General features: G+C 41.3%; 1 protein-coding gene across 3 annotated transcripts in view; it reads left to right on the forward strand.

Moving 5' to 3' along the window:
* Window positions 1-13,177, forward strand: part of bsg (basigin) — a 37,254-nt gene that overhangs the window by 8,826 nt on the left and 15,251 nt on the right. For 2 of the 3 annotated variants that reach the window (XM_088425694.1, XM_088425695.1), the window contains exons 2-5: window positions 4,376-4,726; window positions 5,682-5,850; window positions 9,190-9,278; window positions 9,391-9,527. In XM_088425694.1, coding sequence (XP_088281820.1) covers window positions 4,376-4,726; window positions 5,682-5,850; window positions 9,190-9,278; window positions 9,391-9,527 — 746 coding nt within the window. The remainder of the gene's footprint in view (window positions 1-4,375; window positions 4,727-5,681; window positions 5,851-9,189; window positions 9,279-9,390; window positions 9,528-13,177) is intronic. The other variant, XM_088425697.1, reaches the window with a different exon arrangement.

Raw genomic sequence — 13,177 nt, forward strand, 5'->3', positions numbered from 1 at the left:
TTTGCGGCCGCGCGTTTTGGACACTCGGGTGAAGAGAGGGGCGGAGCTGTCAACTGAGAACCACCTGGTGGTGGGTTGGCTCCGATGGTGGGGGAGGATGCCGGCCAGACCTGGCAGACCCAAACGTATCGTGAGGGTCTGCTGGGAATGTCTGGCAGGGTCGCCTGTCAGAAGGAGTTTCAACTCCCACCTCCGGCAGAATTTCTCCCACGTCCCGGGGAAGGCGGGGAACATTGAGCCCGTGTGGACCATGTTTCGCACCTCCATTGTTGAGGCGGCTGATCGGAGTTGTGGCCGTAAGGTAGTCGGTGCCTGTCGTGACGGCAATCCCCGAACCCGCTGGTGGACACCAGCGGTTAAGGGATGTCGTCAAGCTGAAGGAGTGCAATCTGGCCTTCTTGGCCTGTAGGACTCCAGAGGCAGCTGACAGGTATCGGCTGGCCAAGCCGAGTATGGCTTCGGCGGTCACCAAGGCAAAAACTCAGGTGTGGGAGGAATTCGGATAGGCCATGGAAAGCGACTTCCGGGCGGCTTCAGAGAAATTCTGGTCCATCGTCCGGCGTCTCAACGGGGCTTCATTTGGATTGGCTCAGTGAAAAGATTGGCTCTCAAACGGCTCTTTTAGCTTTAGCTTTTCTTTTAAATATTGACAAATTTAGCGTACATTTTGATAAATGACTTTGTGAACTAAATATTGCACTCCACTGACTGCAAATAACAATTATCAACCAAAGGAAAGGGTTTTTACTTATTTTATTGAACACTAAAAAGGCTCAAAACAACAACCAAGCAACAAAATAAAACTTCAACCAACAAGAATCAAACATGCTGCATCATAACAAAAATAGTAAGTAGTAACTGCAACAGCAGCAGCGAACGGAACAAACATAAGCTACTTTATTTTAATAAACATAAGCTACTCCTTGCTTTACTTTAAATTTGCATTCAACGAAACTAAATTCTTCAACTTGGACGGGCTGATCCAAGCCCCTCCCCCCCTCGTCTCCCTCTCTGAGCACGGCAGCTGAGCGACTGCCAAACCTCGCTTCAGACAGGTGAAAAAGAGAATGGTAAATGGACTGTCACTTATATAGCGCTTTTCTACCTTTGGTACTCAAAGCGCTTTACACTAGTCATTTACCTACTGATGCATCAGGAGCAATTAGGGGTTCAGCGTCTTGCTCAAGGACACTTCGACATGGTCATGATGGTCAGGGGATTGAACCCCCGGCCTCTCGGCTGGGAGACAACCACTCTACCACCGAGCCATGCCGCCTCTGAGAGTGACATAGAGAGAGCAAGCACGAGAGAGAGAGGGGGGGGGGTGATAGAGTCTGCTCTCGAGGGAGGGTGCCGGCTCTCATCGTTCACTTTGTACCGCTCGTTCGCTACCGACACATCACTAATGCCAACACAGGGTTTTTGCTCTCATAGCGGTTCGAAGGCGGTCATGTGTTGATGTGTGTGTTGCTGGACCATTCAGTAATGACTGCCCCCCTCCCTCAGTCATTATTGTCAATATTTATTTATAAAATTAAACACCCATTTAAGAGTGTGGCAGCTTAACCTGCTCAATGAAAAGATTTTTATAGTACAATAAGCAGTAATGGCCTGAGCAGTAATGTTGAAATGTTTAGTGTACACTCAATGGCCCTATCACATTAATAACTATTATTAGACTAAGTGGGTGGCTGTGTGTATGCTCTTCATATTATCTGATCCATTGAATGTTCTGTATTTGTATTTTGGGGAACAGATAGTTAACATCCTGTCAAGCAATCAAATAGCTTTGGTGTAATCACAATCTTAATTCTTTCCTGACGCCACATATAACTTTAGTTGGTTGTACGCAACCTTGACTTTGTACTAACCTTTCCAGTTCAGTGTAAAATGTCAATATTTGCAAGATTTTACCTCGGGACATATCTTTGGTGCCTTTTTTTTTCCCAAATTTGTAGCAATGCTCAGTTCATTTTTCTTCTGCTGATACAGTGGGCCCCCGTGTTACAAGATTAATCCGTTCCGTGGTTGGGCTCGCTGCTCACTTGAAAAGGTTCATATTTATATCTTGTTTATCATAAATGTTCTCGCTGCTCACTTGAAAAAGTTCATATATATCTTGTTTATCATAAATGTACTGATAAATACCAAGTTTTCATTTGTGCAACAGTATAAAAATATAGTCATTAATATATTAATGAAATATCTTGTAATATGAAATGACAATATAGTTCTTTTTTTTTTTTTTTTTTGACAGTGGGCCCCCATGTTATGAGATTAATCCGTTCAGCGGTTGGCGTCGTAAGGCGAATTCGCCATATGACGGGCAATCCAAATCTATTAGATAGCTAATGCGTTTAGAACCTCAGGTAAAAAAAATCAATATTGTACATACATATTAAAAATTGGTACCAAAATAGTATAGTAAGTGCTATCTACATACAATATACATGTATACAATCAGAAAACATAAATAAAAAATATAGAAAGGATTTATTTACCTTTTAGTGGCACTTGTTATGCCCATATTCCCTAATAAGGGTTATCTCCAGCATCGTTTCCATATAAATCATGTTCTTTCTTCTCTCTTTAACATCACTAGCAATCCTGGGACTCATGGCTAACCCTTTCAACTTTGGATTAAGCAGTAAAATGCACTATAACATACGGTTTTGTAACCACTCACAATCGAACAAAGCTTTTCCGTTCCTCCATTTTGAAACGAGTGAGGCCGGCAAATAGCAGACCAGAATTGTAGTGACGCGTTGACGGCCGATATAAACATGCACATCTAAGCATCAAACTATGCTTATATGGCAGACAGCTCAATCTTCTTCAAATGTTGTGGGAAAACGAATCAATTTTTTTAAGTTATTGTTTATAGGACGCTCCCATACTTTTGGCATGTTTGGGGAAAACATTCGTCTTATTTGTGGAATTACATACGGTACATAGGGGCATGGATAGACTCTGGCAAGGCCAATGTTAGATCCGTATTATGCTTATCGTATGCCTGACTCACTTATTTCACTATGCTATTAAACTTCTTTGCCTGCTAAGGGGTGGAAAGACGCCCAATCCATTCTTTATTACATATCAGCCTCATTTGCTTTGCCTTTCATGCATTGTTGTAAATCATGGCACGCCTTACTGTGTTTGCGGATATGAATGAATGCTTTATTTCGAACATGTGATTATACAAAACAACAAACAAAAAGAACAATGAAAAATGAAAACAGTTGAAACATTGGCTTAACATATTTGAAAAGGAGTAGGAGGAAGCGTAAGATTATTTAATCCTACCCCTTCTCCATTTAATAGTTAATGTGTTTTTTTCTTTGTATCCTTTTTTTTTTTTTTTTTTTAAATCACATACTCATAACATGAATGTGCCCAAAATAAGAAACAAGTAGACAGACAATATATGAGAACACTAATGGTTGTCACACACTTTTTCTTCCCTGTACCTTCGGAATACTATGTGTTTGAACTTGCTCATGCTTGGACATTGCTTCAGCTCCCAGTCAGTCTGTTCCACAGTTTCACTCCACATATTGAAATACAGAAAGTTTTTAATGTTGTGCGAGCACAGAGATGTTTAAAATTCAGTTCCCCCTCAGATTATATCCCCCTTTTTGGAAAAACAGTTTGTGAATATTTCCCAGAAGTAGATTGTAAATATTACTATTTTACTTTTTGGTCTGATGTTTTGCAGTTCAGTTGTTCCTTTTTTTCTGCATTTTTAAATTTTTGTTAGATGCATTCAATCATTTTGCTGCTGCAACTAACGATTATCTTAAGCGGTTAATTTTTGTCAACAGATTTCTCAACATTTTATTTTTGATCTGTTTCAAAAAGCTTGAATTTAAGTTTTTAGTACAGAAGATAAATTGCACAGTAAATGTTTTTTAGTTTTAATATGAAGTATGAAGAAAATGAAGTATTAATATGAAGATCAGTTTGCTTTCAGAGAGAATGATAGAGACATGGAAATGTAGTGAAGGTGTTGTTGGGAAGGTATGAATTCCTACTGCCGTGTTCCTGTCATCTGCAGGGGTGAGGCCGGTGTGAGCTCTCACAATAAGCAAGGAATGCTTACAAATCCATCAACGAAGAAAAATACTTTTAGACTGTTTAGAGTGAGAATTCAACATTGTAACATTGTTACATAAATTATATAAAGGTAGAAATCATCTGTTTTGTTCTGTCTAATTGTAATTTCCTTGTTGTGTGTTTCATTAATATTTTTTTTTCCCTTTCTTTCTTGCCTGTTCTGTCACTACCTTCTTTTTCATTTACCATTCCATGAAATCACCTGGCTTTGCTCGACCACCACCATGTCATCAAAAAAAAAACACATACCTGGTCAACTTAGTGGGCTTCATCAAGTCTCCCCTGTCCGTCACCAAGCTGCTCGATGACAGTGCCGAGCTACATTGTGAGGTGATAGGCAGCCCCATCCCAGAGGTGCAATGGTGGTTCCAAGAAGGCCAAGGGCCCAATGAGACTGCTGTGCAACTCTTTGATGGGGGGCGTGACGAACGCGTACACTTAAACGCCACATACACTACATACGCCACCAGCACTATTCGCTTCACGAGCCTCACGCTTGAAGACTCTGGTACCTACGAGTGCCGTGCCTCCAATGACCCCGACCGCAATGAGCTGAGGAAGACACCAAAAATCAAGTGGATCCGTTCACAAGCAAACATTATTGTGATTGAAAGTGAGTGGCTTAGGAAACGTTAGGAGACTCAGGTCAAAGTATTTCCCCCAGTAGTTGAGTCCTGAACGTTCTCTACTCCTTGTCAAAACCAACCTACCTTCCTTGCGTCAGTCCTGTAGTGAAGCACACCCCGCTCACCACCCCCAATCTCCTAATATAGAAATGATCTTAATCCCTATATTTTTCCATGTTATCGATAAAGTAGCAGAAGGACAGCTTTTTTGCACATAATACAGACTATTAGGTTTGGTTTCTGAAAATGGCATGTCTTTGTTAAGAGATCTGATGGCAGACTACATTTTCTCAGAAACAGACAAAATTGTGGCTCTGCTGTTTGCACCTTAGTTTTTCACACACACAATTGGTGAAATTTTTAGTATTTATTTCAAACCCCATCCCATTTTTTTCCATAGAACTATGCTTTATTTTAGGCCACCACTTCCTGAGTTTTTGCTATGTACTGTCAAACTTTGGTTTGATCCATGGTCCAAGGAAAGAGGACCTTTTACAATTTGGTGAACATCTGCATGTCTGTGCAGGTTATGCTTCTCCCAGCTATTTCTCCCCATTGTAGACTCCTTACTTCAGTCAGCAACGAAGAATAATACACTTAAGACTGAAGCATTATATCCAATATAATTGTCATTAACCTCTGCAATCTTGTTGCTTCTGCACTTTTTCATTTAGAGAGCTCTTCCTTTCTTTTTATTTAACCTTTTTGTCCAGCTTTCTCCTAAAACTGCCTTCTTTTCTTTCGTAACTATTGTACACTATTTGTGTCTGTCCTCTTCTAGTATTTAGTTTTACTTTTGTGTGAGCTTGAACTTTTATTACTAAACCTGATCCCTTTCTGAGAACACTTAACTATAATGTGGCAAACTTGAAATTGCTTTGTAATTTAAATCGTCATAGTTTAATCAATCAAATGGTAAATGTCTTTCTCTTCCTCTTCAAGCACCAACAATCATCACTGATCCCTATGAGGTTATCAACCAGACCTCTGCTGTGCTAACCTGCAATTTGACCAGCACCACTCTCGTGATCAAGGGCTCGTATTGGACCCACAACGGTAAAGTCATCGAGTCATCCAAATCTTCAGACCTTGACCACAGCACGGTCCTGCGGTAAGTTGCATTTATGGGTTTTGCCTTTGAGATGAGCATTCAGTAATTTACTGATGTCATTGATGTGAAGGCCCCATTATGCCTATCTCTATTCCTGCGCTGCTGCCTTCATTAGCATTGAATTTCAAGTCACTTTTACACGGGGATTCCACATACTGCATTGTGTCTCCGCTCCGCTGCGGTGCACCATCACAATGACACCGCACATCCCCGCCCACTGCATGTGTGTCTGCTCTGCCGTGTCAGAGTCCCTGCACAGTCATACTGCGCTTACACGGGGACTACCAAATCACGAGAGTGTGAGGAGATGAAATCAGTCCTTCCTGGTGCTCAACGCATCCAGGACAAAGGACATGGTCATTGATTTTGGAACCCAGACACCAAGCTTCATTCCCACAGCCATCGAGGGACATCCTGTGGAATGCGTGAGCTATTATAAATACCTCAAGACTGTAATTGACTCAAAACTGTCTTTTAACCAAAATAGTGAAGCTTTGTGTAAGAAGGGACATCAGCCTTTGTTTTATCTTCGGTGACTGGCCCATTTTAATGTGGATAAGACCATGCTTTTTATTTTTTTTCCGTGCTTTTAAAGAATCTGTTTCCCTGGTGTCCTGGTTTGCACACTTGACCCTCAAGGACGAAAATGCACTCGGAAAGGTAATCAAGTGTGCTGGAAGGCTAAGTAGGGATCCTCAACTCCCCATGACAGTGCTCTATCCTCCTGACGACCAGCAGTTCAAATTTGTCCTCTGTAGAGGACATTTCTAAACCTAAATATCTCCCACCCAGTACATCCAATCGCATTGATCGCTCTTGTGCTCTATAGAGGACATTCAGAGCTTTCCAATGATACCAAATTTGTAGGGGTGGGGCTTTGTTACCTTGACTACACCGTAGAAGAAAATGGCTTCCCTCAATGCAAGCACTTTTTATGGGAAGAGGAAAAGTAAATGTTCAATACTTTTTAACAAACACAATTTGTCTTGAAATGCTGTTGGCATTTTATTTATAAGACTCTTCTGAACACGTTAAAGTGTCTTTTGAGTTATTTTAAGTGTATTTGAGCCTAGTATTCAAGTGTTTAATACATGTCCTCAGTAATGGACATTTGAAGTTATTTCGTCCATTTTGGTCTTTTTTTCCCAAATGACAAGAAAGGGAGTCATTCTCAGAAGCAGAGAGAATTTTACTGCGGATTGTTGATGGAAACTCAGACATTGCGTTATCTGATGAAGATGATCAAGATCCACTGTTTGAGGTAGAACTAGAGTAAGATGATTCAGGGAGCTCTGAGGAGGAAATTCAGGCAGGGCTAGCAGATGCAGAGGATTCATATCAAGCAGCACTGTCCACATCTAAGTCCAGTCGACGTTTACTATGGAGCAAGAATACAAAATTCAAATCCCAACTTGATGATCCTCCCATTATACAGAGCAATGATGCTGCTCTGACACGCCTAAACTGGACCCCGGTGGATTATTTTAAGCAATACGTACATTGATGACTCTGTGTTTTGAAGAAATGGCCCTGTTCACAAATCAGCTTGAAGTACTTGTGTCTGGAGCAACGTTAAATACCACACCTGAGGAATTGAACACATTCTTTGGGAATTCTATTTACATGGGTTGTCTAGGATATCCAAACACTCAAATGTATTGGGCCTCAAGTACTAGAGTAAAAATTGTGGCGGAATCCATGACCATCAATCGGTTTTACAAATTGAGAAACTCCAAGCTCGTCAACGACCTTGGTTTCAAATGAAGAAAAAAACAAGTGATCTCTTGTGGAGAATCAGGCCCCTCTTGAGCAAAGTAAGGCAAGGATGTCTGAGTCTGCCAAGAACAGGAAAAATGTGCATTGATGAGGAAATGGTTCATTTTACTGGTCGATGTCCAGTGCGCCAGTATGTACCAGGCAAACCAAACCCAACTGGACTGGAGGTATTTGTCTTGGCTGCACCAACTGGTCTAGTTTTGGATTTTGTGGTCCACCAAGGCAAGACAACTTTCACAGCTCCAGGAGGAAAGGGCATCGGGGAACAAGCTGTTCTTCAATTGACAGACTCAGTTCCCCAAGGCACCCACCTGTTCTTTGACAGGTACTTTACAATCAGCCTCATTGACACCCTGATGACAAAAGGACTGACAGCAACTGGAACTCTCACAAATAACAGGGTTCCAAAGGACTGCAAGATCATAGGTGATAAGTTCTTCAAAAAGAGGGTCATCAGAGATGGGTTCCCTGGTTGACCACTGGCTTGTTGTCCAACCATTTTATGACAGCAAGTTCAGGTGTGAAACCACAGCCAAATGCAGCTCTGAGACACTATGGTGCTGTGCATCTTCCAGAGATGGTGGATGAAACACATGCATCAAGGTGTCGCCAAGCTGGCTGCAACAGTAAAACATATGTTGTGTGCTCCAAGTGCAAGATTTTTCTTTGTTTTTCCAAGAAAGCGAATTGCTGTTTGAAGTATCATACCAAATAAGCATAATAGAAGCAAAAGTGAAACAAAAGAAAAGAGATGATGGACAGTTATGTTTATGTTGAATACTTTGTCAAGTTGACTTGTTGATATTTTTGTTGGACTAACTTTTTCGTAATAAAGTTCTGTTTCCCCTGTATTGGGTTCCGATGTCCACTGTAGAAGACACATCATAGCTTAAAAACAAAAATAAAAATTTCAAAAATTTCTTTTGCAATATTACAATTACTTCACATAGATTGGGGAATTTCAAAATAAATGTGATCGGGCAACATTTTTTTTTCCTGGTAGTCAGGAGGTATGAGGCCCAGCTGTAGCATAAAGCCCCATAATGATGGACAGCACCTTCTGGTCGCCTTTCTTAAAAAGGGGAACCACCACCTCAGTCTGCCAATTCAAAGGCACTTTCCCCGATGTCCACGCAATGTTGCAGAGTTGTGTAAACAAGGACAGCCCGACAACATCCAGAGCCCTTAAAAACCCGGATCTCATCTACACTTGTGGGTTTGCCACCAAGGACTTACTTGACCACCTCAGTGACTTTCGCCCCGAAGATGGGAGAGCCCACCTCATAGCTTCCAGACTCTGCTTCCTCAGAGGAAGAAGTGTCAGTAGAATTGAGGAGGTCTTTGAAGAATTTCGCCTACTGTCTCACAACGTCCCTCATTGAGGTCAGCAACACACCAGCAACACACTGTACACAGTGTTAATGATGCACCGCTTTCTTCCCCTGAGATGCTAGATAGTGGACAAGAATTTCCTTGAAGCAATTATAAAGTTGTTAACCATGGCCTCACGAAATACCCCCACACACCCGAGTTGGTTCAAGTTCATGTTTTTCCCTCCCCTAGATTGGACAAGATCACTCAAACCTCCGGTGGAAAGTATGAGTGCATCTTCCAGAGTGACCCACAAGTGCAGAAAACAATTGAAGTCAAAAGTAAGACAATGATTAGGTTGACCACCTTTTTTTTTTTTAAACCACTTTGTTTTTTTTCCTCTCAAATTAGATATTAAATTCATGCTATTCAGGCCTCATCTTCTCCTTGTAGCCATCCCACACGTGGCAGCCTCCAAGCACTCTGAGCATGGCAATGAGAGAGACAAAGGTGTAATGGTGTGTGTGAGTCATGGCTACCCATTACCGACTGACTGGACCTGGTTCAAGGTTGAAGATGGTGTCCCAACGGTAAGATAGCTCGATTCATAGTTTTTTTATTGTCATTACACCTGCACAAAGCAAATGAAATTCACTTAAACTGGCTGGAATTGTCCAAGAAGCATACATAGACAATACCCGATGGAGGGGTACAGGCCGGTAAGCTCTGTTAACATGCAACCAATGCTTTGCGATCTTGGATAACAGAAGTTTGAGCGAAAAAAATCCTTTTGAGATTGTTGTGTGGTGTTTGCATATGTGTTTGCTAAGTGTCGTTCAGCTGATGCGCCAAGGCATCCACTCTTTAAGAAGCAAATTTTGGAGAAAGAAGCAAAACTTAAAAGGCAAATGGAATTGATCCACATGGTTTCCTTAACGTTGTGTTTTGCCATACAGACTTCATTCGCAGTATCTAATGCAAAAGTTCCTAAACGATTTTGAAGAGTCGTGTGCTATGTCCACTGCACAAAGCTGCGATGGAATGAATTCCTACATGGGTTCAAATTCTTCACTCACTACGAAGCTTGCCAGCGAAGAGAACAAACCTACCCAAAGTCCAAATACTAGTCATTGCTGCTGCTATTCAATCACCATTACATTTCACCTGAGACCTCGGAGACATCCAGGACTTTACAAGGCGTGATCGAGGTGCTTGCAAGGCAACAAATATTGTCAGGTCAGAATATTCCTGAGTTCAAAGGGAACTTGCTGGAATATCAGCAAAATGTTCCGAGCAGTCATCTTGTACCTGGCTTGGGAGTGAGCAACCTAAACTGCAGCGAATTTATGGGCCTCCCAGATCCATACTCCCAGAAAATTGTTCCTGCCCCAAAGTGTAGCTCCTCTGCTGTCAGGCAGAGTCAGGAAACCTACCGGGCTAGTTCTAGGTTCACGGAGTGGCAGTGAGACACCAGAGAGGGTTAGGGTTAGGGAAGGGAAGGGACCTGGCCTGTAAGTCAGGCCATGATGCAAAAAATAATTTCTAGTCCATTCAGATTCAATTCTAACCAAACAAAACATATGCAATCAGGTTTAACACATTGTAGTAGACCAAAAACAGAAGAATCTTACCAAAACTTGTCTTTGGGAAATCTTAAACTTGACGTGTCTTATCTCATCCGAATTTACACTGTTGCAGTGAAAGAATTGTGTTAGCACTCAGAGCTGTTGACTGTTTAGTGACTTTAGTGACTGCAATCAATGAACAGGTGTGCCCTGGTCCAATTAGGCTGTCTATTAGGGTGTGGTGTTGCCACTTCCTCCATGGGGGAGGGGCAGCTTGGTTTTATTCCTTTTTATTTTTTGTTCTATTTATATTTATATTTACTGGGGTTACAAAAGACTAGCATTTTTTTTTTTTTTTTTTGCAAGAGTATGTGGACAAGTGGGCCAAGTTTGAAGATGTGATACTGTCAAAGGTAGATGTAGAACTTGGACTCCATCGTGGGACTATTGCACCCAAGGCTATTGCACCCTATCAGGTCATTGCTAGCGTGCAATAAGGTTCCCTATGCTTTACTAACACGGCTCTGCTGGACCAAAACTTGAACCCTCAGCAAAGACACCAGCCACAATGGAACACAGACAAGTGTCAACAAACCGAATATCATTTCACAAGTTAGAACTCTGGATTCATCAGGTCAACAATCACTTTGTTGAGCTTGAGCAGAATGATTGACTGGAAATGTTGCAGAAGGATTGCAACTTCCTTAACTTGGTATCACAATAAATTAAAATTTTAGGTGACTATTACAGCATTGTTCTGCCACTAAGGAACAAGTGAAAGCTTCCAAGTGATTGCAAAGTTGCTGAAGAGTGTGCATTAAACTTGAAAATTTGCGAAAACCCCAGTTTTGCATTTGGAGTACTCCTTTTCAAGAGCAGCAAGCATCATTGAAAAAGGCTACACTGTGAAGCAAGCCCTTTAACGACCTAGGTCGTGATGATGGCAGAGTATGGTACTTGCCATATCAATGAGTTAATCACCCATGCAAGAATACAATCTGAGGGGTCTTTGGCTAGGTTTACCGTTCTGCCGAAAAGCCGAAAAATTCAGATTGTTGTTTTTGGTGGGTTTTTTTGCACTTATATTTGTTTGCCCTTATCTGACTTGTATCTGATCTTTTGATGGCAGTGTAAATGACACGTCATATTGTTTTTTTATTATTATATTTTCCCCAAAATGTAACCCAGGCCACTTATGTGGTACTAAATCCAATATGTATTCTTATACATGCGATGTGACTCTGAAGGGCCAGGTCACAGTCATCTGACTTGCACGTAACAATAAATATGACAAATGTCAAAATTCGGTGCTCAAAGGCGAGAGCAGACTGTGGGGGAAAAAAAAAAAAAAACATACCAGGTGAAGAAAACTCAATGAAGGGGGAACAAGATACATGTTTTTCTCTTTGACTCTCTCTAGCTTGCTCTTGCTGGCTAGGAGCAAGTGAACTGGTCGCTTGGGGCGAGTGAGCGAGACCTTACTTGACCTTACTTGCACTGCACACGGGTTTTTATTTCCCCTGACTCCAATTACGAAGGGGTCTGGGAGAGGATGATCAGATCCGTAAGGAACATACTGAATGTCACACTAAAGCAGTACTTCTCAATTATATTTTGCCAAGCCCACCGAGTAAAAAGAGGTTTTTGCACCCCCCCACACACACACACACTCATTGCGCTGATTATAAATATTGTAGATAAGATTATCTGTAAGAATTGTATAAATATACCTAAATCTGCATCCTTTTTAACATTGACAAAAGGGAAAAAAAAGCAAAATTAATCAACTTTCAACAGCTGTTAATTATTTTTTTACAGTGTTTGTGCGGCTTACAGCTTACTCAAAAACTGAAAAAAAGTAACCAAGTACATCAAAGTGCCTGAAACTTTAAAAAAAACATATATATATGGAATATGGCTGATTTTGTGGAAAAGATGGGTACTAAAAAATCCGCTTGAGTTACAGGAGCGGCATAAATAGTCCTGCCTTTTTCAAAATTCTGCAGTTGGAGATATTTTCTTAGTTGTGGATGATACCCCGCCACTAAACTCATGGATCACGAGGAATGTCAGCCATATACAGTAATCCCTCGCTGTATTGTGGTTCATCTTTCACGGGATCGCTGCTTCACAGATTTTTTACAGTGTGGATATTTTTTTACAGCGCATTGAGCTCTGAATCCTGATTGGCTTAGGGGCTTGACTGTTGACTCAAAATAAAATATTGACTCTGTACTGTATTGGTTTTTCACTTGTCAATTTGTTACAAAAGGCAAGAGGATCCAAAAGCTTGCTTTCGTCTCCTGTGTCTCTCCTGTGCCCGTGTGCTTCAGCTCAGCTCATACGTTACAAACGTGCTAGTAAACACATTGATTGACACATTGGTCTCTGTGAGCCAATCACGTGACTCGTAGGCGTGCCAAGAGGAAACGCACACGTCTGTGTGCCTACCGAGAGTAACGGAGAAATGCACAGCTTTGGAAATCTGACTTTTACCTGGATTTCTTTTGTAATAAATTGAAATTTCAAGTGTATTGTTATGATATAAGAGGCTTCACTTTAATTCGATGTCCGGGCCTATCCGTTTATAAAAAATCTTGCTCAGAAAAAGAAAGAGCTCAACAACTACTCATAACAATGTGCGGGTTCAGGACGAAGAGGCATAGCTGGGATTA

This window comes from Hippichthys cyanospilos, chromosome 10, assembly GCF_059441005.1.
Source record: "Hippichthys cyanospilos isolate Australia breed blue-spotted pipefish chromosome 10, RoL_Hcya_1.0, whole genome shotgun sequence".
Lineage (NCBI taxonomy): Eukaryota > Metazoa > Chordata > Actinopteri > Syngnathiformes > Syngnathidae > Hippichthys > Hippichthys cyanospilos.